General features: G+C 47.2%; 1 protein-coding gene and 1 pseudogene across 1 annotated transcript; both read left to right on the top strand.

The window, feature by feature from the left end:
- Nucleotides 1-448: 448 nt before the first annotated feature.
- Nucleotides 449-7,031, top strand: LOC129737511 (vigilin-like). Its single transcript, XM_055728330.1, has 9 exons — nt 449-502; nt 2,516-2,722; nt 3,200-3,415; nt 4,263-4,469; nt 4,684-4,785; nt 5,344-5,457; nt 6,105-6,191; nt 6,355-6,486; nt 6,789-7,031. The coding sequence occupies exons 1-9, from the start codon at nt 449-451 to the stop codon at nt 6,996-6,998; spliced, it is 1,329 nt and encodes a 442-aa protein (XP_055584305.1). The 3' UTR covers nt 6,999-7,031.
- Nucleotides 7,032-13,946: 6,915 nt separating this feature from the next.
- LOC129737510 (olfactory receptor 14C36-like) overlaps nt 13,947-25,553 on the top strand; it is a 50,949-nt pseudogene continuing 39,342 nt past the window's right edge.

Raw genomic sequence — 25,553 nt, 5'->3', positions numbered from 1 at the left:
CTTCTCCAGGGGAGCCATGCTGCGCTTTCCTAAAATGTATCTTTTTGGCTCTGCATGAGCGCAAAAGGTTTTGGTCAATTTTTCACCACAGAAAGCAGGGAGCAGAACTTTTATGATGTGCGTCATATGTCTGCCAGGGCAGGTTGAGATGCAGCAAGAGGATTCCTTTCTGGCACCTTCTCCAGGGGAAGTTCCCAGTTCCCAGGAGTCAGTTGGTGCCGGCTGCAAGGGCGCTCCCAGATAAAGGGTGGTCCTGTGTGATGTTGGGGTTGGAATTGGTGATGTCTCCTTTCCTTAGTCACGTTAAGGCTTTGCAGTGACAATTTGGTGCTTCGCTCCTATTGCTCTTTTGTCATATCGCTCACAATAGCTACTGCTGTTTCCTTTTATCATATTGCATGCTATTTTCCTGTATTATAATACAAGAAACTGCCTTGGATATGTTTCAATGATTGATATGTTTGATCGATTTGATGTGGAGTTCATCTTTGCTGGGTATCCAGTCAGTCAGCAAGACATAATTTGGCATAGTGGGCAGCATATGAAGCAAAAATGTCTTTATTTAGGAAAAAAAAATGTTCCTCGACTTGCTATTGTCAGGTGGGAACCATTGCCTTATGGTGTTTGGGCCAGAGTGGTCTGGTGGTGCTGGGCAGTTGGGCCATGCCAGGGACAGAGGGACGGGAGCAGGGGAGGGGGCAGGGGAAGGGGTTTAGGGACGGACGGGTGGGAACTGATGAAGGATTTTAGGGATGGACCGGGGTGGGCGGGGGTGTTTGTGGGTATGGGGGTGGTGGTGGGGGGTGTGTGTGTGCCCCACCCCGCAGCTCCCCTCGGCTGCTTCCTCCTCACCAGCACCTGCTCAGCACCCCAGAGGGGCTTCCCGGAGAGTTCCCGGAGAGCCGGGGAAGGGGCTGTCCTGCACCGCCCCTCCAGACGGGGGCCACGCAGGCAGACCCCCGAGCCCCGCCGAGGGAGGGCAGCGCCGCTGGCCGCCCCCCTCCCGCCGCGTCTCCTCACCTTTGCCCCGCGCCTCGCGCAGCCAGCGACCCCGACCGCCGCTCCCACGCGCACAGCTGGCGGGAAGAGGCGGGCCCCTCGGCCTCGTGCCCAGCACAGGCTTCGCTGCAGGCCTACGAGAGGTAAAGCCGGTCCCGGGGCACCATCTTGGTGAAGAGGAGAGAAGTGCGTGACCTGCCAACACAGGTGTGGCCCCGCCCCCATGTGCCCTTTGGTCGGTTGCTATGGGAACGAGTCGGGCTCTTCCCCTAGCAACCGGCTGACAAAGGGCACACAGGGGAGGGACCACCCGTATGTTGGGAGGTCACACACATCTCTCTTCTTGACCACGATGGCGGCAGGCCCCTCGGCCTCGTGCCCAGCATAGGCTTAGCTGCAGGCCTACTAGAGGTAAGGCCGGTCCCGGGGCACGCGGTGGCACTGGCCGCGCGGGGCGGGCGGTGGGGGTTGGGGGTATAGCCTCAGCTATAGCGGGAGGAGGGTGCGGGCCCGTCTCTGCGGCCGGGCGGGTTGCGCTGCCTCCAACAAGACAGCGGCAGCAGAGAGACGGGCTCCGCAAGCGGGATGTCCAGCGAGCACCCGACTGCACTCTGTGGTCTCGGCCTTTCCCATTGGCGTGGTGTGGCCCACGTGCCGCCAGGGCAACCCTCCGCAGCGAGTGGGGGTGCGGGGGCTGCGCGGAGGGGCTCAGCCCACCGGCCTCCTGCACCCGCCCAGCCTGCCGGCCTCCCCAGCCGCTCCCCCACGCAGTGGCCGCCCCGCACTGCGCCGGCAACGGGGAGTGCTCCGGCAGCACCCAGGGTGCAAACCAAAGCCCTGGGTCACATTGCGCTCCCCCCGTCTGTGGCGGCTGCCCCGCGGGTTGGTGGGAGGGCCGGGGCCACCCCCGAGGGGACAGGGCTGCGGGGGGCGGTCGCCCAGTCGCCTCCCCGCCGCTCTTCAGTAACAATGGTAACTTTTTCTTTGGTAGGATAAGGGCAGTTGCTCTCGGTCAGGTAGCTAGTCTTTTTTTCCCAATGCACATTAAGCTGCTTCTGAAGAGGGTACGGCCTATTGGAAGAGAGATCTGTAACCCTGGATTTTACAGCTGTTATCAGAGTGCAGAGCCATCCCAGATAAGCCCCCCTGTGCGGTTCACACCTTGTCAAAGAAAATCAAGATGTGCTGTTGGTTACAGTATTTCCGCTGATACTGCCTTTCCCAAAACATACTCTTCCCTTTGCATATAGAAGCATGTTAAGCTGATACAAGTGCACTTAGGACTGTGCTGCTGCGGGGATTCAGGTCATTCACCCAGGCCGCTACCATGGCATGGAGGCACTGTAGATCAACCGGTACAGTGTCAGCCCTCAGACAGAATGTGCTGGGAAGGCGTTGTGTTTGCTCTGAGGAGCAGTACGCTGAGCAGCGTCCACCTTGCTTTCCCTGGCTCTGTTCCTGTGGATCTGCCAGTGCAGGCAAGGCTTTTCACAGATGCTTGGTTCTTCTGCTGCAGGCTTCAGCGACAGTTGCCATCCCCAAGGAGCACCACCGTTTTGTCATTGGAAAGAAGGGTGAGAAGCTGCAGGACCTGAAGCTCAAAACTGCAACCAAAATGCAGATCCCCCGCCCAGATGACCCCAGCAACCAGATCAAGATCAGCGGCATTAAAGAAGGGATTGAGAAGGCCCGGCACGAGATCCTGCTTATCTCCGCTGAGCAGGTACCTCAGTACTGTGATCTCTCTCATGGCATTAGCTGGTCAGCCTTTTTGCTTCCCCACAGTATAGTCGGAGTTTGCAGCCACCGTGGCTACAGTCAGTGGCTAACGTTAGCCTGAACGGAGACGTATACTGTGCCACTCGCCGGCTGTATGAGCACCGCTGCCAGGTCCTGAAACTTCTTGTGCTGCGTTTTGTCCATCTCTGAAGCCCAAACAAGCATTTGATAGTTGAAGTGAAGCGTCTTAGGTGCCAGCTGGGATAAGGCAGGAGATCACAGGGGTGAATATCGTAAACAAGGAGCAGCAGCAGCAACCGTATTTGTAGATTGAAAGAGGTGGAGATCTACAAGCCCGCAAATTGAGAAGGTTGCTTGGGCCAGAGTGTCAGGCAGGACACCCCTGGGAGCTTAGCTGTGCCTGGCAGAGACTGTAATATAGAGGGCAGTTCCCACCAAGGTCTGTTGTGGGCTCTTCCAGGATAAGCGTGCCGTGGAGCGGCTGGAAGTGGAGAAAGTGTACCACCCTTTCATTGCTGGCCCTTACAACAAGCTGGTGAGGGAGCTCATGCAGGACACAGGGACGCGCATCAACATTCCTCCACCCAGTGTCAACAAGACCGAGATAGTCTTCACCGGAGAAAAGGAGCAACTAGCTCAGGCTGTGGCTCGCGTTAAGAAGATCTATGAGGAGAAGGTACGGATGGTCCATAAAGCTTCCCACCTTCCCCTGGCACCCGCTCCTAGGCACTCTTCCCTTCTTGTTCTACTTTTGTGCATCCCTCGGTTGCATCTGGCTCAGCAGCCCTTGCAGTACATGACCCCGAATCCTACCGTTTCCTCACTCGGCAGAGTGGGAGCTGGGCTGATACTATCCGGGAGGTGACAGATTTCTGGCTTTTCTGTATCGTGGGAATTAGCAGGCCACCAAGAGCTCCCCTGGCTCTTGTTCACACTGGGGCTACTAAGGAAGGAAAGAAGTGTGAAGTCTACAGTGGTGGCCAGCTGACAGTATCAAAGTTGCTACATAAGCAGAAGTTGCTGAAGAGTGAATGTCACTCCAGTTTATTTCCCACAGCCAACGCTGCTGTGAATATCCTTGTTGTGGGTTGCTGGGCTGTTTCTCCTCGTGGTTAGGTCTGTATTTGTACCGGTCTGGATTTCAACAATCGGCTTATAGCCTGCACAGTGTTGCATCACAGCACTGCCTGGGAGACGGCTGGGAGTTGAACCCTGTTGTCCAACGGGGGGACGGGGACGACGACAACGACATGCCTGTGTGTGTGTGTGTGGTCTCTTGCATGCCGTGTCCCAGGGAGCTTGACCCAGCATGCTAGTTTTGTACTTGCCCTGTGAATTTTTGAGCACAAGGCTTTCTGTAGGCAGGGGTCCAAGGGGTGCTAGGGTGCTGCCGAGCCACTGTGCTCAGCTTGGCTTTGCTCTTTGCTGGGTGCAGAGTCTGACTGCATCTTGTGCCTCTTCCTGTCGCTCTTGTCCTTCCCCGCCCCCTTGTGATTGATGCCTCAGTGTCTCTGCCCCTACAGAAAAAGAAGACTACTACTCTTGCCGTGGAGGTGAAGAAGTCCCAGCACAAGTATGTCATCGGCCCCAAGGGGAATTCCCTGCAGGAGATCTTGGAGAAGACTGGAGTCTCTGTCGAAATCCCACCCACTGACAGTAGCTCGGAGACGCTGATACTGCGAGGCGAGCCTGAGAAACTTGGGCAAGCATTGACTGAAGTCTATGCAAAGGTACTGACAAGATGGGCTAGGCCTCCTTTGAAGGTCCCATGAAGATACATTTGTGAGCACTGACAGGTGTAGCGGGGGTGCTCTCTCTTGGGCCATTAGAGGTGCAGCTTAGAAGTCAATACCGGAGGTGCAGCATGGGAATTGGAACTGAATTGTTGTGAAGGCCTCTCCCAGTTTGTCCATCAAACAGCTTCTCTGTTTTTCTGTCTCTCAGGCCAACAGTTTTACCGTCTCCTTGGTCTCTGCCCCCTCTTGGCTTCATCGTTTCATTATCGGAAAGAAAGGACAGAACCTGGCCAAAATAACTCAGCAGATGCCAAAGGTATGGATGAGCTGGTTAGCTTAGCACCCCCGGCGTAGAAAAAGGTTTAGTCCAGATCACTCGTCACGGAAGAGAGAGGTGTCTTCTAGCGTGGGTAAACCCAGGGGGAAATGACACAGATCTTTGCTGTTCAAGGGAACCCTCTCTTTTACTGCTGCAAACACTGCTCATCCTATGTTATTGTCATGGGTTGAGCCCTTCCAAGGAAGCTTTATGTGGTGCTGTTTTGAGAACTGATGTAGTAGGATACCTGGAAATGGCGAGTGCAGCAAGGCTTCTCCCTGGTGAGTTAGACGGTATCTAGATAAAGGCTAGATGAGTAAACTTCTCCAAAGCCCTTGCAGAAACTGGGACAGCACCAGAGCCTTGGGCTCTAGGCACTGCCATATGGCCGAAATCATTAAGTTACTGACTCGTAAAATTGTGGGGATTTTGTTTGGGCTTTTTGGGAAGGAGCACATCTCTTAGTGGCAGGGATCGATGGTGTAGGCCTGACCAAGAGCATTGGCCTGGCTTGGATCTTGGCAAATTCTTAAGAGATTCATTGTCTTTCACCTCAAGGTTCACATCAAATTCACTGGAGGAGAGGATAACATCACTTTGGAAGGACCTACGGAAGATGTGCATGTGGCTCAGGAACAGATTGAAGCCATGGTCAAGGAACTGGTGAGCTGGAGTTACTAGTTCCAGTAAGAAACTGGGGGAAGAAGGGGCAACAGAGCAGAGGTGATGAGGTGTTTATCACATCCATAGGATGTCTTGACATGCTTAATCGAGGTTGCAGAAGACAAATTGTGTGGCAGGTGGATGACACCCCTTGGTTATGAAACTCATCCATAGCATTCTTGAAAAGTCAGCATTCATTTTTTTGGTGCAGAGAAGGAAGGATTCTCTTTGTTATAGCTGGAGAGGCATGTAAGTAAGTCTTTTCAATGTTTCATGAGCACAATGCTCTCTTCTCAAAGCAGAGGAATGCTTGTGCTCTGCTTAATAGCAGAAGTGCTTGTTCCCTCCTACGTGCCTGGATAACCCTGGGGCAAAGCAGAGCTCTACTGGCTTGGGTAGAGCTAAAACACCTCAAGAGGAGGGAGCTGTCGACACTGTTTTGGCTGAATGGAGGCAGGGGGTAGTACCTGTTATGTGAAGGCTATAGGGGAACGTCCTTGCCTTTGTTTATTCTTACAAGTCCCTCGTATAGAGAACTTCCTTGGGTCTAAGCCTATTTTCAAAAGCTCGTTTATCAGAGTTCCTGAAGTCGGGCCTCACTTGCCATGACAGTGTAATCTTCAGTTCTCCCTTCCTTTCTCCCTTAGGTTGAAAACAGCTTTTCTATTTCTGTCCCCATCTGCAAACAGTTCCACAAGAACATCATAGGGAAAGGAGGTGCCAACATCAAGAAGGTGAGATATTGCTCCTAACTCAAGTGCTCGTGATGATCGCTGCCTGCAGCAAAAGCCCACTGGATGCTCTCTCCTGCTCATTGGTGATGTCCAATATAGCCTGCAAGGGCTTTTCTTCTGACATGGGACACTTCTGAGATGATTTTTTTTTTCTTTGTGGCAGATCCGTAAAGAAAGCAACACCAAAATTGATCTCCCAGCAAAGAACAGCAGCTCGGAGACAATTGTTATCACAGGCAAGAGGGCAAACTGTGAGGCTGCTCGCCACAGGATTCTTGCCATCCAGAAGGAGCTGGTAAGTGAAGCGACTGGCCTTTTGCGGTTGAGGGACTTGACAATGTTGCTAGAAGACACAGATACAGACGTGGTTGTAATGGATGAGGGCAGGGTGGAGACAAACGTGTCGGTTTGTTCGTGACTCGTAAACCAAAGTCTGTGACTGCTCCTGTCAGGAGTAGCCAGTCTCCAAGCCCTCTGCTCAGGCATTTCTTCCAGCTGTATAAAGCTCCTAGCAAGGTGGGAGTCAGAGGGTAAGCAGAGTGGGTGCAAACACATTTCTGCAGCTTGACTCAAGAGGCTGGTACTGTCCTCCCTTAGGCCAACAGCACAGAGGTGGAGGTCTCTATTCCTTCCAAACTGCACAGTTCCCTCATTGGTGCCAAAGGCCGCTTCGTCCGCTCCATCGTCAAGGAGTGTGGTGGAGTCCACATCCACTTCCCCACCAAGGGCTCTGGCAGTGACACCGTGAGCATCAGGGGCCCAGCCCAGGGTGTGGAGAAAGCCAAGAAACAGCTGCTGCACCTGTGAAACAGCACAAGGTCTTAATCAATCAATCAATCAATAAATAAATAAATGGCAATGCTCTGTTTGTGTTGAGAAAGGCATCTAGTCTGACTAACTAGAAAAGAAAAGGTGGGCACCTGAAGGAGGGAAGGAGGCCATCAAGTCAGGAAATCGTTGAAGAAAGAAAATGGAAAGGTCTATTCCACCTAGATCCCCCTAGATCTATTATGAATAGAATGACCGGGTGTCCAAATCTGTGTATTATTGCAAATGTGCTGTGTCAATTTTCTCACCCCAGAGAGCAGGGAGCAGAACTTTTGTGCTGTGCCTGACATGGCTGCCAGGGCAGGGTGAGAAGCAGCAAGAAAATTCCTTCCTGGAACCCTCTCCAGGGGAACAGTGCTGCGCTTTCCCAAGCCATGTTTTTTGGTTCTGTATGGGTGTAAATGTGCTGTGCCAACTTTTCACCACAGAAAGCAGGGAGCAGAACTTTTATGATGTGCGTCATATGTCTGCCAGGGCAGATTGAGAAGCAGCAAGAGGATTCCTTTCTGGCACCTTCTCCAGGGGAAGTTCCCAGGTCCCGAGAGACTGCTGGTGCCGGCTGCAAGGGCGCTCCCAGATAAAGGGTGGTCTTGTGTGATGTTGGGGTTGGAATTGGTGATGTCTCCTTTTCCTTAGTCACGTTAAGGCTTTGCAGTGACAATTTGGTGCTTCGCTCCTATTGCTCTTTTATCATATTGCTCACAGTAACTGCCACTGGTTCCTTTTATCATATTGCATGCTATTTTCTTTTATTGCAATATAAGAAACTGCATTTGATATATTCCATTATTTGATATACTTGATAGATTTGATTATATTTGATGTGGAGTTCAGCTTTGCTGTGTATCCAGTCAGCCAGCAAAACAGAATTCAGCGTAGTCGGCAGCGTACAAGTAAAACTCTATTTAGGAAAAAAAAAAATGTTCCTCGACTGGCTATTGTCAGGTGGGAACCATTGCCTTATGGTGTTTGGGCCAGAGTGGTCTGGCGGTGCTGGGCAGTTGGGCCATGCCAGGGACAGAGGGACGGGAGCAGGGGAGGGGATGGGGGAAGGGGTTTAGGGACGGACGGGTGGGAATTGATGAAGGATTTTAGGGATGGACCGGGGTGTGTGGTGGTGGGGGGTGGGGCAAGGATGTGTGTTTGTGGAAGTGGGTGTATGGGGGGTGGGGGAGGTGGAGGCAGGTGGGGGGGTGTGTATTGATAAATCGGGGGTGGGGTAGGGTGAGGGGGTGTGTGTTATTTAGAGAACAGAGTGGGGAGTCTGGGGGAAGGGTTTTAGGGACGGACAGGGGGTTTGATGGAGGCCTTTAGGGAAGGACCGGGGGGTTGGGGGAAGGACTTTAGGGCTGGACCGAGGTTGGGGGAGGGACTTTAGGGCTGGACCAGGGTCTGGGGGAAATGTTTTAGGGCCAGGGCGGGGAGGTGGAGGTGGGGCATGATTTCAGGAACAGCCTGGGGTGGAGGAGGGGGTCAAGGGAAGTCTTTCAGGGTTGTTTGGGGGGAAGGATTTTAGGGACGGATGTGGTGTCTGGTGGGACTTTTGATGTCACTGTATAGATTCCACTGTGTATACGTTTATGTCCAGGGATTCTGTTAAGGGAAGGCTGCTGGCTCGGCAAAGGGACAAGATGTCTGAGCTCCCCAGTTACCACGCTCTGATTTGCTGTGTAGCTCTACGTTAAACACACCTGCACACAAAGGTTAGGCCAAGCTGACTCTCTAAAGCTGTTAGAAGTGACGAATTAAGGGACCTCTCATCCAGGGAGTCAGCCTTGGGAAGGATGGGGAACAAAGAATGGATGGGGAAAAGATCTGCGTTCTCTTCAGTGATGCAGAAAGAGCCTCTGGGTGAGGACGTTGTGGTCGCAGGAGGAGACAAGCTGATAAGAGTGCTGCAATCCGCAGAATGTTGGTTGGAATTTGGACAAAGGTAATTGTTGTGGGGGGAGATCGTGACCTCTGACTCAGATAGCCCCCCGAGAGAGGGCAAGGCCCCGCTTGGGGAGCACGGGGAGCTAGTAAAAAACCTCAGCAGTGCTGTCTGAGGGTGTGTGCTCGTTTGCATTAAAGCAAGCAACTTGTAACCCATCCCGTGCCTGACTGAAAATGCATGGGTAATGCGCTATGAGTGTGCAAGTGCTCTGCTGTCCATAGTGCGTACCCTCGAGGAACTGGGTGAGCACGCTCAGAGGAAACATTCCCCCGTGCTCCCAGCACTGCCATAAAGAATGCCTGCGGCGAATGAGGAGACAGGACGCAGCTTGATGCAAGCAAATGTCGGTTTATTGTACAGGAGCACAACTTTATATACACTTTCAAAGGCTGCGCGTCTTAAACCAATTGGTTCCTGAGGCTAAGCCTTGCATACTAGGCAATCCCTGATTGGCGGCTAATTAACAGCAAGGTGTTGCCTTTCCTTGGCGCCAACTTTGGCGCCATCCGTTTCCCGCTCCCCTGTGCTCTGCAAACAGGCCTCATCATGTTAATTGCTGTCTAGACAAGCTTGAGCACATTCCCCTCAGCTAACGGATTGCCACGCATGGTCCTAGTTTCCAGCCTGCTCCTGCATCTCCCCCTTCCTGTTGCACAAAAAGAACCCCTGAAACCGAGCAAAAACAAGGCACAAGTAATAGAACAAATAAAAAACCAACTAAGACATGATATCAATGTCAAAATAACCCACTGTCCTTGTTCCGTACAATTTTACAATTTCCCCTTTTTGCTTTTTGAACAGCTAGTACCAGGTTTGCCATGTTCTGCAGGGCCCTTGCAAACATGACAGCAACCAAGGTAATAGCAAACAAACAATACTGCCAATTGAGTGAATGAATGCTAAAAAGGCTGAAATTTTCTCAGATTTTGATAATATGTTACTGCAGTGGGGCGCCTAAAATCCACGCAGCACATACCATCAAAATCCTCACAGCCATGTCCCTGAACCAACAACAAAGGCAGTAGCAATTTTGACCCACATTCTTAACTGCCTACCAAACAAGGTGATTTAACTCTTTAATGCTTTTCCTACTGTTACTCTGGGTAAGATAAGAACCGCTGCGATACGTTCCTATCATAGCCTCCTACTACATTAACATCTACAGAAAAACAATTATCGACAAAGTGTAAACAATATCATCTTTCTTTTAAATTAACATTATACATAGATGGAAGGGCACACCAAACAAGAACTGGTTCAATCAAAAAGTTCGAAACATCAAACATAGCATGCCTTCTTTGAACACACCTCTGGGGTCATTCCCTTCATTCCCTCTCTTTTTTATGCAAAGAGAGACACTTTACCAAAACAGAGAAGCCCCTATTTACATCTCTGAGCCCGGACACAAACCGCAGCTGTATGCTCCACCAGGCTCAGGGCAGAAATCATTCATGTAGTTACATAACTATATCTAAACAGTAATCTTCACACAGTTTTTATTTCATTCTGTAGGGTCGGTGTCGGTATCAGTTGTCTGCAATAAAGGTTCACGGAAAGGTCGTACATTCTTTGCTGGGATCCATCTGGGTCCTTTTTCTGTGGAGACACAAGCATAACCTTTTCCCCATGTAACAAGAGGATGTGGTCCCATAATTTTACCTGTTTCTGGATCTCGGACCAATACTGGGGCTTTAACCCGTGCCTCGAAAGAGGTATTTACAGTGAAATGTCCAACTATCGGTGGGTTGTTATCTATTAAAGAACAATTCAAAAAATTAAAAACATACAATGCTTTCTGTAACCGTTCCTCCGGAATAGCCATTCCCATTCCCCCTTTTTGTTGTTGTAATAAACGCTTTAGAGACTGATGAGACCGTTCAATGAGAGATTGACCGGTGGGGGAATGAGGAATGCCAGTAATATGACTTACACCCCATAGGGCAAAAAAGGTTTTTATAGTGGTTGAAACATAAGCTGGACCATTATCTGTCTTTATCTTTAAGGGAATACCCAAAGTAGCAAAAGCACGCATTAAATGTCTACGAACATCTCGTGCTTTTTCTCCTGTGTGACACGAGGCAAACAAGGCACCTGAAAATGTATCAATGGAAGAGTGGATATATTTAAGGTTACCAAATTCAGAATAATGTGTGACATCTGTTTGCCATAATTGTAGGCTTTGTAATCCTCTAGGATTAACTCCTGTAGCAATTGATAGGAAAGAGTGTTTTTGGCAATCAGGACAGACAGCAATAATACTTGATGCCTGTTGAGAAGTAAGGTCAAACTGTCGCTTAAGAGCTCCAGCATTTTGATGGAAAAAAGAGTGACTTAGTTTAGCTTGTGCAATACGGTCTGGCAGTACTTGAACTGGTAATGTCAGTAGATCAGCTCGTCGATTGCCTTCTGCAAGAAAACCAGGTAGTGAGGTATGAGACCTAATATGCATAACAAGGCGCAGATCGAGTGTCCAAAAGGAAAATAAGTTCCTGTAACAGGGTAAAGAGTTGTGAATGTGAAACACTCCGCAGCACAGAAGCTCCAGCTCGTCTAACAATACCTGCAACATAAGCAGAATCAGTAACAAGGTTGAGTGGTACGTTCCATTTTCGGAAAACGCGAACAACTGCATTCAGTTCTACTGTTTGAGGTGAACCGGAGACTGTCTCTATGTCCGAGTCCCATCGTCTCCGTTGATCATCCCACCACAGAAGAACAGGTTTATGCGATTGGCCCGATCCATCTGTAAACACAGTAAGCGCCGGTAAGGGTTGTTCGCTTCTTCTGGGTTTTAACATCAGACGAAAGTCAATGTTAAACAGTTTGTGTGAAGGTGGATGGGAAGTTATTTGGCCTGTATAGTCGGCAAGTGCCATAACAAAGGTGTCTGATTGCTGATAAAGCCATTGTAAGTATACTGTTGTTATTGGTAGGCCAATACAGACAAAATCCTTCCCTGATAAGGTTAACAGGCGTGATCTAGCTTTAACAATCAGGGAGGCAAGCATTTCATGTTGTGTCAAAATAGTTTTTGTAGGCTGGTTAGGTAAAAAGATCCATTCAATAATTAACAAGGGGTCTGAGTTCTGAAGGTCCCATTGAAATATCAGGGCATGAGGCTGTCGAGCAGGGTTTAAAATAATCAAGTAAAAAGGTAGTTCAGGGGCCCATCGGTGGGCCTGTCGAGAAGCGATAGCTGAGGCAACCTTTTGTAGAGATGTATCTGCTTCAGGGTTAAGATTACGTGGAGAACAAAGATTAGTGTCCCCTTTTAGTAGTTCAAACAGAGGACCCAAGTCTGTATTAGAAATTCCCAATAGTGGTCGAACCCAATTTATTGTTCCCAGTAATTTTTGTGCATCATGCAGGTTTCTTACATTGGTATTGATCTGCAATGGTTGAGGAACAATAGTTTGTGCTCTTATTCGCCAGCCCAGATATTTCCAAGGGGGAAACTTCTGGACCTTTTCTGTTGCTATACAGAGACCTGCCGAATTCACGGCATCTGTGACAAGGGCTACAGCTTTCTCCATGACTTCGTGATGTTGTGCTGCCACTAAAAGGTCATCCATATAATGATACAATAACACAGTAGGCATAGCATTTCGGACAGGACTGAGTATTTTCGCCACATTCCATTGACACATTGTAGGGCTATTTTTCATACCTTGTGGCAGTACAACCCACTGATATCTCTGCAACGGAGCTTGCATGTTGATGCTTGGAATGGAAAAGGCAAATTTTGGTGTATCATCTAGATGCAATGGGATACTGAAAAAACAATCTTTAAGATCTATGACAGTCAGATGCCAGTGTCGAGGGATCATAGTTGGAGACGGGAGCCCGGGTTGGAGGGCTCCCATATCTTCCATAGCATCATTAATTTTTCTGAGATCATGGAGCAAGCGCCACTTGCCAGTTTGTTTTTTAATAACAAAAACTGGTGAATTCCATGGGCTGGTAGAGGGCACAATGTGTCCTTTGGACAGTTGTTCTGAGACTAAGTTTTGAAGTGCGCGAAGTTTTTCCAAAGGAAGGGGCCATTGATCCACCCAAATAGGAACATCAGACTTCCAAGTTATTTTTAGGGTGTTGCGCACTTCAATGGCCCCATCTAAAAATGTGTACGGATAGACATTCCCCATTGTGACAATACATCACGTCCCCACAAAACCATAGGGACAGGCAGCACAAAAGGTTTAACAGAAGCCACATGTCCCTCTGGTCCTTGAATTTGAATTAGTTCCAAACTCTGACGACTATTACCGGTCCCCCCTATCCCAGCCAGTGCCTGAGAGACATTAGTCAGTGGCCATTGCGGAGGCCATTTGGCTTGAGAAATTACGGTGACATCAGCTCCAGTGTCAATGATCCCATTTAGTGCTATTTGTTGGTCATTGTAAATAAGGGTACACTGATACATAGGTCGCTGTGGAGAAATGGATTGTACCCACAAAATGTGAGGTAACCCTGTGGATCCAAAACCTCCTCTCCTCTGCGGAGGGTGATCAGAGGTAAGAGAGCTTACCCCTGCCGGGATCAAAATCAATTGCGCTATTCTACTACCTTGAGGTATCGTACAAGGTGGAAATGGAGTCCGTGCCATAATTTTAATTTCGTCCACACTGTCAGAGTCAATAACACCTGGTAAAACAAATAGACCAGACAATGTTGTGGAAGATCTACCAATTAATAGAGCCTGTGTATCAGGGGGTAATGGTCCTTTGACATTTGTTGATAATAAATGAACCGAGGAATCGAGCAACGTTACTGTGTGTGAGGTTGCCAGGTCCAATCCGGTGCTGCCTGAGGTTGCTGGACAGAGACTTGAGGTGTCGGTGCTTCTCTCCGAGCTTGTTGAAATGTCAGCTGTGGCACTTGTGTCTGCGCGCATCGCTGCCCCGCGCTCCGCGGTCGGTTTCCCTGTATCGGTTGTCCCTGGAAGTCATACTTAGATCGACATCGATTAGCATAATGACGCCCTTTCCGACATGTCGGACAAACTCCAGGACCAGGAGGTTGTTGTTTATTCCCCGCAGCCCAAGCAAGACAATTTCTCTTTAAATGGCCAGGCTTACCACAACCATAGCAATTCCCCACACCACGCATCGTTGCAAAAGCAGCAGCCATAGCTTCAAACTTGTGGTCAACCGTACCGATTCGGTTACATGCTTCCACCATTTCCACCTAAGTGGGGTTCGGGTTGGGAAGAGACTTCAGTAGCCTTTTACAATCAGCATTAGCATTTTCAACAGCTAGTTTTGTTAGCAATATATCCCGAGCTTCCGCATTATCTACTTGACGTTCCAAAGCCTGTTTTAGTCTATCAATAAACTGCATATAAGGTTCTCGAGACTCCTGAGTGATGTTAGTAAAAGCTTTTTGTGGCTTTTGTACGTCAGGGACCTGGAAAAAAGCCTTTTTCGCCTCTTCTCTAATTGCCTCGAGAGCCGCACGGGGGCAGTGTTGAGCCCGCGCTACCGGATCAGCACGTGCCCCGGTGCCCGTAAGATGCTCTATTGTCAGTGCAGCTAATGCAGCATCATTATGGTTAACGTACGTGAGCAGGAGTGCTTGCAGTCCCCCTCTCCAGTGCGACTCCCACAACGTATACTGAGTCGGGGTTAGTAACAATCGTGCTAAAGATTTCAAATCATGAGGAGTCATGATATAAGTATCAAACACAGAAGATAACAGGCTTATAAAATAGGGAGAAGAAATACCACGTTCCGTAACAGTGCGGCGCAGTTCTTTAACAACCGAAAAGGAAAGAGCCTCCCATCGTGCTCCCCCTGCCCGACCCTGAGAATACAAGACCGGAGCAACTATAGTTTTAGCCATGTCCAAATCCCCCTCCTTTAAGGCTTGTTTCTTTATTTTTGTCCACACATCACGTAGATCAGGAGGGTGTAAATCAGGTTCTTTTTCACGGTCTATCGGTCCTGGGTCAAAAGGATCTTCTTCTGGCGGATACCCCACTGCATTGACACCCAGGGGTCTAGAGCACTGTGACTTAGAGGCTGATGAGGAAAGAGCTGTAGGAGCTTGCGATTCCTCCCCCTCTCCTTCCTCTGCTTTCATAGTCTCAAAAATAGCTCTCCACGAAGAGAGCAGATGGTGGGACTCAGTATTGCCTTTTGTCGCAGAATCCCACAATTTCACCCCTGTGTCGTCCCAAAGTTCCCGCGTAAAAATTGTAGATGCAGTCACTGCGGGCATATTTACTTGCACCCACCTGAGCATTGCTTTAAGGTCTTGTCCAGAGATATTTTTCTTATGTTTATTAAGAAGACCGTTCATAAGCTCATAAACGTCTCCTTCTGGGGACGAAGCCTGATTCCCCATTACGGATTCCCCACAGCTCACCTCTCACCTCCGGAGGGATTTCTGGCCGCCTCCTGCTTCCTTTCAGCAGATCATTCAAAGTTCTGTGGGATTCGCTGCATGTCGCTCAGATGGGCGATTCGAGAGCCCTTCACGTTAGATCCTTAAACGTATCACGTCGGGGTCACCAATTTGCGGCGAATGAGGAGACAGGACGCAGCTTGATGCAAGCAAATGTCGGTTTATTGTACAGGAGCACAACTTTATATACACTTTCAAAGGCTGCGCGTCTTAAACCAATTGGTTCCTGAGGCTAAGCCTTGCATACTAGGCAATCCCTGATTGGCGGCTAATTAACAGCAAGGTGTTGCCTTTCCTTGGCACCAACTTTGGCGCCATCCGTTTCCCGCTCCCCTGTGCTCTGCAAACAGGCCTCATCATGTTAATTGCTGTCTAGACAAGCTCATCATGTTAATTGTTGTCTAGACAAGCCCGCGCACATTCCCCTCAGCTAACTGATTGCCACGCATGGTCCTAGCTTCCAGCCTGCTCCCGCAGAGCAGCTGTAAGGAAATTTTGCTGCACAGACATTTGACGCACAGCCTACCAGCCATAAGGACACACATCCAAACGCTCTTATATGTGGGGCTCAGACTCCTTCATGCCACTTACTGGCTACAAACTAAATCTCTTTCATTTGCTTGACACACCACTTGCACCCCATACGTTAACACTGCTGTCAATATTTCCAATTCCCCATATAACTATTTCATAATAATTAAACAAAAACACAGACTGGTTGCAGGTTCGGTACTATTTTTAAAAGCCTCCAGAGCCAGGAAAGCACAGTTTACAAACAGTCAGATGCTTCCAAGTGGCTCTTGCGTGGTCCTAATGCCTGCCACATCTTTGACACACAAATACAACCATGCCCAAACCTCAAAGTAAAATGGTCTCGCTTCAGAGGGTTTTTCTCTCCATTATCCTCCCCCACTGGGGATGCCTCTGCAGCACAAATGATTAAGACAGCCCTGGGCCTTCCATTTACGCACAAAGTACCTGTTTCCTGCTGACAAGGAAGACCCAGGCGTTGCAATGTTATCCCAGGAGCACAGTATTCAGAAGCCTCCAAGTACTGGCTGAAATGAGGCCGTACTTAGACATCTGACAACAGTGCTGCTTAATCCAGTTGAAGCAGGCTCTGCCCCCAAACCCTTATTCCCCTCCTCATCACTCTTCCATCACAGAGACCACAAAAGTGTTTATTTACTGCTCAGTGAACCAGGTCAGGGAACAATCTGGCTGAAAAATAGTTTAGCCAAAAATAAAGTTATTTTTCCAGCTGAAATCTGGCTGCACAGCCAGCAATGCCAACACAAAAGAAGGGACAATACACAGACATAAATGAGCAGCAAAGGATGGGAAAGACTGAAAAAGCTAGCACAGAAGTAACACACATCAAATTACAGCCTCCCTTATAGCCCAGTTAGTTTGCCCTTAAGTCCTAAATCCACCTGATAATTAGAATAGAGCTAGAATCCTTTTAACTTTTGTTGTTGTCCTTGAGAAAAAGATGCAGACTTTGCACAGAAAGCATCCAGAACAAAGATTTGGAACAGGGCTGTGCACTAGAGGAAACAGCAAGACAATATACAATCAAAACTTAGGAGTAGAAAAACTGGTTAAAATCTGTGCTATTTGGATTCTGACAACTGTAATACTGATCATTGTATCTTGGGTCTTCTGTAGTAAATTTACAAATCTCTCAGAGAGGCAAAGCACCCTCCTTCCAAAGCACAAGTTTATGCTGGATCTTGTCACACTCTGTATTTCTTGTTCAGCTGGTCGCTGTGGAATCGTTTTTGGAGCGTGGCATGAGTCACGTAGCATCTACCTGGGGAGCCCCTGCATTAATCCATCACCTTCGTGGGCTTCTGTGAGCCCATTGGTTGGTAGGAAGAAAAAGAAGGACTCTCGCCCCTCCCTGCTCTGAATGAAAGACGCTTCCTCTAAATCTTGCTACAGGATTTCAGGCTCAATTCAGCTTCTTTGGGGCTTTTGTCACCAAACAAATGTGATGTCTTTGAAAGAAAGATTAACAGTTTGATGAAAGGATGCAATGGACAGCTTTGTTCTAGCCTGCTTCCCCCTAGAGCTTTCAGTCACTGTCACTTTCTTACCCACGGAGAGTATCTGTCTGACTCTCAGAGGAGATTATGGCCACCTTGTAAGATTTTGCCTCTCCTGATAACAAAGCACTGGCCACTTTGAGGAGGTGATAATGATGAACGGGGGCTGGATTAGGGGCAAAGAACCTCACATCGATCTCTGAATTCTGAGAGAACACAAAGCAGTCGATGCTGGGATTCAAAACCCATCGAATGCTTAGAGGACATCCAATTCGCTCTCCTGCAGGAGGGGCAAGGCTACAAGCCCTGTCAGTCCCCCAGTTGTACTTCTTACCTCATCATCAAATTAGCAGGACTAGTTAAAAGGGCTTAGGGTGAGGAACAGATGGCATGGATTATTAACTGTTGATATTCTCATATTAAACTAGATACTAAATTCTGGCCCGAATTACCTGAAGAGCTTACCAGTTTCTGAGAAGACTGTCACACTGAGCGTATCCACACAGCACAGTGCAGTTGTGTTGATATTCAAGCTAATTCTGAACACTAAAGATGGCTAAGCGTCTTCTAATGCCTGGGATATCTTAGCTGTCTCTGCACAGCACAACCTGCACAGCACAACTGCCATACAAATATACCCATAGATGAACTGTCTCATCCTTTTCCCTCTACACACAGCCACGCACCCATTCAGCCTGCAGAATTTCAATCTATATGACATTTGCATACAGTAAAGCAAGACAACGCCCATTACTTCCTTCCTGCAAATGTTCTATGGCCAAAGGGGCAGCAAACAGCAAAGCAAAGCTATAAACAGGGCTGGCACCAATGCCAGCTGCTGCACAGGCAGGAGCTGCCACTCAGAAATAGATCACTCCTAGCAAAAGCTCAACTTGTTGTGACTTCAGTGACATACAGACTGCCCTGGGCTTTCCCCTGCAAGTAATTTTTCATCATTCCCTAGAGAAAGGGCTAGGCCAAGGCTGACCGATGTGGTGATAAAACTACAACTTCTGGTTCTAAGAGGCTTCACCCGCATTTCCCATCAGTTCAGCAAGAAGTTCATCTCCTTTTCATGTCCAATGAACCAGGAGCTGAAATGGAGACAGGGTGGGCCATGATTTCTTTTACTGAGAAGGAAAAAACTCAAATACAATCCCTGGAAAGTTGCTACGGAAGACTCTGCTTCTGTCCTCCTCCTTTCACTGCAGCAGTCAGGAGAGTGAAGGATTCCACCACAGCTCTCGGTTGATGGGCAGCCCTGCTCCAGTATAAACTCATCCAAGGTCTCTGACTAAGCAAGACCCCTGCGGTGATACAGACCTAGGACCCAAAAGCAGTGAATGCACGGCTTTATTACCCATGGACACAGAGCCCAAGGAAAACAGACTCCTTTCCAGAAATCAAAGCAGACCACAGACAGCCAGTCAAAAGCTATAATACCAGCTGGCTCTGGAGTCCTCACGTGGCAACATAGCAGGAGAGGTTCCAGTCTGATCTTGAACTCCTGAGCTGGCAGCACCCCAGCTTGTAAGAGGGACAGCATCTTGTATTGCTCCCAGGCAATGCTCTTGGGTCGCTGCAGGCGTAGCCTTAACAGCCTTTAAAGGCTCCTCAGTCCAAAAACATGAAGAGTGTCTCTACTTTTGAAGGATGTAGGAGACATGCTTACGTATTTGTGTACATCCATTGCATGCCTGTAATCACTAAGGGTGCGAAGAAAGCTATTGAAAAGCCCCAGGACCATTCCAGAAATTGCCTAAGCTTGGAAGGGACAGAGTAGCTTCTCCATACCTACAGTTCAGAAGGTCAATATACCACACACAGCCTGGAAACTCAGGCCATACCTTCTCCTCAATTTGATGCTGCTCTCGGTGCTTTTCTTTCTCGTTTTGCTGTTCTATAGTCTCCTTTTCTGTGCTCAGCACTGACAACGCCTGGACCACAGTGCGCCCTGCTGGAAAGCAGCAGCTACGGCCAGCCTGGAACTATTTCTAGGGATGGATGACTTCAGTTTTAACAGAGAACTTCAGGTACCAATGCTTTAAGTAATAGCCCACTGAGCTAACTGGTTCGATTTTTACATCCAAAAGCCGACTGTTCTGATGCACGCTAATCTGTTTTACTCCTTCTGTACTACTGTGTTATGAAGTTTGTCAAAAACACTTCTATAAATGTCAGGTAACTCCATGGGATGCTGTAGCTCAGTTTCACACATTTACCGGACCTACAGATCACCTCTCCTAACCAGGAATGAGGATAGCTGTGAGCCACACTAGGAGTTTTGTTCTATGTTTTGGCTACCTCTTTTTATCCTTGCTAATATGAAGCACTACCCTCTCATTCATTATGGGTCTTTTAGTTTGAATTTCAGCAAGACAGCTTGAAAAGCCTTGTCCCCGTGTGGCTCTTGGCAGGCTAAGAAGTAAAGTGCTTTTGCTCTCAGTTTTCACAGAGCTGGGGAGGTGCTGCTTATTGTTAAGCAATGAAAGGGGAGGGCTCAGGTCACATCTGTGAAATGTTAGCGGAGAAGGGAGGCTGGGTGAAAGTAGGTGGCCAGCACAGCATAGCACTGCTGGATTTTGCAAGGCCACTGGGGAGATAGCCATTTGCCTTAGAGCCCTGATAACGGGCAGGCTTGCTCTCTGCTAGCTAGCTGGGGGTTGTAAATACCTCTGCAGACACAGACTCTTCAAGTGGCTGGAGACTAGGCTGATAGAGGATTAATCGCCTGGAGGGTGGGTCGAAAGGGAGTTAATTAGCTGTGTTAATGCATGGAGATAAAGCAGGTTCATGCCTCCTGGCCACCTTACTTCCAGCACCTGGACTTTTGGGGCAACCAAGATGGAGCTACCAAAATGGGCCTTGGGAGTGGCCAAAGGAAATTACCTCCTCTTAGAAACGCAGCCTCTCTATCTTCAAGGGCCCATTAAGCACCAGCTGTTGCTAAACCGGTAAAAAGCGTGCCAATGAAGCTCAGAGAACAGGAGGTTATGAGTGTTCTAACCCAGGCTACTGTTCAGCAAGTTTGCAGAAAGGCTAGTGCCCAAAGTATTCAGCCAAGGAAACAGCCACAAATCCCATTGTCTGCAATGCTGTGTAAGGAATGCCTCAAAATCACTGCACTTTCAGGTGAAGAAACGGAGCTACAGACTGAGTGGCTGTCACTTCTTCCGCAGTCAAAATGGTAAACGATCTTCTCTCTAGGCACTTCTCTGGCTGAATCATGAAACAGCAACTAGACAAGACCCACTATGATCCACCCTGCCACTGTATACCCGTTTAGAATGACGCTACAAAATCCCAGCATAACAGAGCCAGAGCAATTACATCTGAGAGGTCTCACCTCCCCAGTCTACCCTACACAATGCATGGCAATGTCAGGAATCTCCTCAGTCCTCTTTTGAGCCTTCGTGTGTCATAGTTCAGAGTGTAAAGCCAGCTGTACTGAGAGTCCTGTGCTTAGAGTCGCTGTCTCAGGAACACATTGACACCTTTGCGTTAATGTCACTGACAATGAAGAAGCCCAAACTAAAAATCACCCTCTATGGCTGTCATCAAGTTTACAGCCAGGCATATCAGGAAATCACCTGTTCTGTACTCCTACATTAAACTTAACTCAGTTACTCATGTCTGGGACTAGCAACTTAGATTTGCCTTTGGCTAAAACACAATTCCCAGGAAGACATCCAGAATGATGCTAAGATACCAAGAGACACAAATTCCTCCATTATCCTTGTTAGCCGGTAGTAATTTTACTGTTAAAATTTGTACCTAGTTTCTCATTTTCATTTTTCTGGCTATAATATTCAGCTGCTGATTCCTGTTACGCCTGTCTCTGCTATACTAAATAGATCTTCAATAATCAATACTTAAACTCCATGGAGTATTTACACAGTGTAATACAGTCATTCTCATGTTCTTTCCTGCAAGATAAACAGATTGAACTGTTTATGTCTCTCACCAGCCCTTGAATCCTTTTGTGGCTCTTTTCTGTAACTCTCCAGTTTTGCAATGTGCAGTAATCCAGTCCTGATTCCACTAACAGCATGCGCAGAAAAAAAATCACCTCCCTGTTCCTATTTGCTACACCCTTGTTTATAAATCTACAGATCAAATTAGCCTTTTAAGTTTCAGGATCAGACTGGGAGCTGATGTTCAGTGGGTTGTGCCTGGATTTCCTTTCAGAGCCACAGCTTCCAGAATACAACTCACAGTCTGGCTTCCAGTCCCTGCTCTTAGGTCTGTGACTTTGCAAGTAGCTACATCAAAATGTACTTTCTTTAAGCAAGCCCAGTTTACCAGATCTCTGTAGCTGTCCTGCCCTTGTCATTATTTGCCTCTCCACCAATTCTTTACTCCTAGATCATTTATAAATAAGTTGAAGAATACCAGTACTGGCACTAGTCCCAGCTGAATCCCCTTCTGACCCTCTCCAGAAATATGCCCATTCAGTGATTTCTAAATCACAACTACTAATTAAGATAAGTTTAGGGGAATATTTCTGCAATGCTGGGATTTATTAAAGGTTAACATCGTAAGTATGCCACAAGTCTCCTGAGATAATGATTTCAGCAGTAACTTACCTGGCTCAGCCATTTTCATTTTTTGACACACAGTAAAGGTTGTCTAACTACCCTCCCATAGCAAACAGTCTGAAAACTGTCTGAAAGAGTATTTTATTGTCTTCATTTCATGTGAGTCCTTATTCTTCCCCAAAACAAACCAGAAAAAAAAATTGAGCATTTCTGCTCTTCCACATTTCTTATCAGCCTTTTTACCTTCACCATTTAGTGACAGTTTCCAGTACCATTACTATGCTTTCTTCTCCTATCAATATAGTTGAAAAAGTCCTCCTTATAGTTGTCAGGGACTACTGCAGGTTATCCTGGCTTCCTTGTCATTTTCTACTCAATATAAATTCCAAATTATATCAATCATTAATTGTTCCCAACTTTCTGTATTTCTTTTATATTGCTTTTTAAATTCTAATTCCTACCCTTATTCCACCAGTGAACTGTGGTAGGCTTTCAGCCAGAAGCAGCTCTTTATTGACTGGGAGTCATGACTTGTGAATAAAGTCTTCTTTTATAAATCCTGTTTCCACTCATAACTTTTCCTATCCACATTTTTCTTTTCCTTTGCCTCCAACATACCTCCCCTCCCGCATCAGTTTTTAACTGCATCAGTTTTTTAACCTGTTGGTGTCCCTTATCTCCATATCAAAGTGATCTGAGTCAGCAATCTGTAACAAAACTCAGAGTCAATTTATTGCTTTTCTGAACTGTACTTTGAAAGCACCAAAGACCTGAATTCTGCATCCCCTGTTTTACTTCCTCCCAAGCTTTCCAGTCTATGCTAGTACCTTAGGCTTTCTCCCATCCCCTTTCATTTGTCCTTGCAGAATGTAGCATAGCCTGATCTGATACTATGGTGACAGTAAAATCATCCTTCCCCCTCCATTTTCACTTTTCCCATCATGTCAATGCTTGACAGGTGACCATTATTTCATACCTATGCAACATTAGGTCATCAAGTGAAAATGCTGTAGGCATGCTAGGAATTTCTGCTATTTTTTCACCATTCCATTACCTACAAGCACATGTAAAACTGCCACAACTCTAGATCCTGACATGCTACCACCCAGGGTGCCAAACTCCACGCAACAGAAAGGACCACACTGGCAATCTGCCAGCAGCTGAAAGGCTATATCTAATTGTGCATAAAGTTGAGCAGATTGTCTGCTTAGACTAGAGCAAACAAGCTTATCTTTAATGCAGACATATGGCCAGCAAAACCTACAGATCCCAGCATGCAACATTATGGCCAGCTGGCCACTTGGATCAGAAAGAAGCATTACATGATCTGATACTGTGGTGACAGAAGATCAGTATCACAACCCCTCCATGTTCAAAAATCATGAGTCGGGCCACTCAAATTCATGAGTTTGGCTCAGAGAGCTGGCGACTTTAGAGGGGATAAGCCAATTGAATTTGCTTTTGAGACAGGGTTTGCATTCTCCCACTTTTCTCTACAATCATTTACAAAAATGTATTTTTAAAGTAAAATCTAATTTACACAGTCACTTGTCTCTGGGAGCTGAGACACCAAGAAAAACCAGACAGACTCACAGTATGATTAGGGGAGGAGCAGCAACATAGTCTGAACTCTTGAAGTGCACAGATAACCCAATAGACAGACACACGGACAGAATCTGGAACCTGCAATCACCACAGATATCACTGATAAAGATGAGGGTGGCAGACAGTTTTGTTACAAAACTCCAGGTTCCCCAATCTTGCACTAAACTCTCTGCTTTTACCATTGTTTCCTTTATTCAATCTGGTTTAAGTTCCTTTCTTCCCACCCCTCAGCTGTCATATAAAATGTTCTCTCTGCCTCCAGTTTTCCATTCTGTAAGACACCTCTGCTCTCCTATTATGACACCCCATACATTTGATGACAGTTACACCCTTGACAGCCACCACAGATGTTCAGTTTCCAATTAATCAAGAAAACTATTCCAAAAGAGTTGTTACTTTTGGACAGGTTAAAATCAGCCCTTAATCTCTCAGTCCTGTTCTTTAGGTCTTTTAAGGGAGAATCCTAATGCACACTGGGAGCATCACTCACATGTTACTCAACCCGGTCAATTTTTTGTATATTTATGGAGGGCAGAGATGCTTTTGACTTTGGTCAATAGATTTGGGAATTCCTACTTCTGCTCTGACAATAACTGTTCAAGAGTGGATCTAGCCAAGAAAGACAAGAAAAGCTTCAGGTCAAAATGAGGGGATTGGCCAGAGCTATGAACAACATGTCAGGAAATAGAAAGAGCACTGTCTGCGCTGGGTCAGGACCAACATGAACTGGCAGAATTGAAAGAGGGTAATTCAAGACCCAGAGTTTGAGTACCTTGCAACCTGGAGTGAGGGACATTGGCAGAGCCGTGCAGATAAAGTCAGCAGAAAGCCTGTGTCTACCTCCTGTTCTTTTTTTTCCCCCTACATTTTCACAAGCAACCAGTACTTCAGGCAACCTGAGTGCTTGTTAAAGGGGGGTGGATTGATCTTTCTTTAATGTCAGAGCTCCTATCTGCATGTGATAGAGTGCAATTAGAGAGGCTACATGCCTTGCTGATCCTGTAACCAGTTCCTGCCTTACTTCCTTCACCTGACAAGCTCATTCCATCAGTCCTCAGGTTCAGTCCAAAAAGGAGCAGAACAGAGCAGCCAGAGCTGCACAGGCACCATGATGAATCTTCTTTTCTTCCATTAATAAGCACTCAGCTGCACTTGAGCTCAGGTAGTCTTTGAGAATTAACTTTTTTGAGGAGATAGAGATCTGCACTAACAGCAACAACCTCCCAGTGTTACCAAAATCTCGGAATGAAGAACTTATTGACACCAATGTGATGTAGATAAGCAGACACTTCTTTATTAACAGCCGGGTGCGTGAGCGAGTCCTCTCACGATCAACGCACACCAAGTCTCAAAATCAGACACCATATATAGAACTTATTCATACATATACATTAAGTATTCATGCATAATCATAATATCATTAACATACTCTCCTCCTATATCCGATTCTGCGCAGTAAAGGTTAGAAAGGTCCAGAAATGGGTCTGGGGTGCAATTTGGGTAGGTGGTGTATGAGTCGGTGGTCGCGATCTCCCCCTGCCGGAATTACCTTTTACTAAAGTTCACGGTTTCTTCGCAGGTAACCACAAGCTGTTCCAGTCGACTCTCCCCAGTTCCCATTCATCTCATATTCTGACATTTCAATACACCTCTGCGTACAGAAGACCTGTCAAATACAAAGAAACCTTTCAACCCTAAAGTTATTACCTAAGTTTTAACAATGGTTCCAGCCCGTTCTTCTAGCCTTGGTCCAGGACGTACAGAAGATCTCATAGCAGCTTTTACTGTGCAACTATAAGTTTCATTAAAAATATTTCTTATCCTTCTATATTTCAATTTTATAAAATGATTTTATAAAATCAATTAATCAATCAAATAAAGTCAATCAATCTTAACTTATTAACAAATTGATAACATTTCCCCCCTTTGAAAGTGTTGAAAATCATTATTTCAATACTTTCACTTTATTCATATATCTTTTGTTTCAACATATTTTGGTGAT

The sequence above is a fragment of the Falco cherrug genome, chromosome 16 (genome assembly GCF_023634085.1).
Source record: "Falco cherrug isolate bFalChe1 chromosome 16, bFalChe1.pri, whole genome shotgun sequence".
Classification (NCBI taxonomy): Eukaryota; Metazoa; Chordata; class Aves; order Falconiformes; family Falconidae; genus Falco; species Falco cherrug.
The sequence above is the reverse complement of the archived record's forward strand: the minus strand, read 5'-3'. Positions and strand labels throughout refer to the sequence as shown.

What these genes read in the sequence shown, in the direction of transcription:
- LOC129737511 (XM_055728330.1), top strand. Translation starts at nt 449, where the DNA reads ATGATTGATATGTTTGATCGATTTGATGTGGAGTTCATCTTTGCTGGG. An exon ending in AGAAGATCTATGAGGAGAAG is followed by an intron (nt 3,416 to 4,262) that starts GTACGGATGGTC and finishes CTGCCCCTACAG; the next exon opens with AAAAAGAAGACTACTACTCT. An exon ending in TGACTGAAGTCTATGCAAAG is followed by an intron (nt 4,470 to 4,683) that starts GTACTGACAAGA and finishes TCTGTCTCTCAG; the next exon opens with GCCAACAGTTTTACCGTCTC.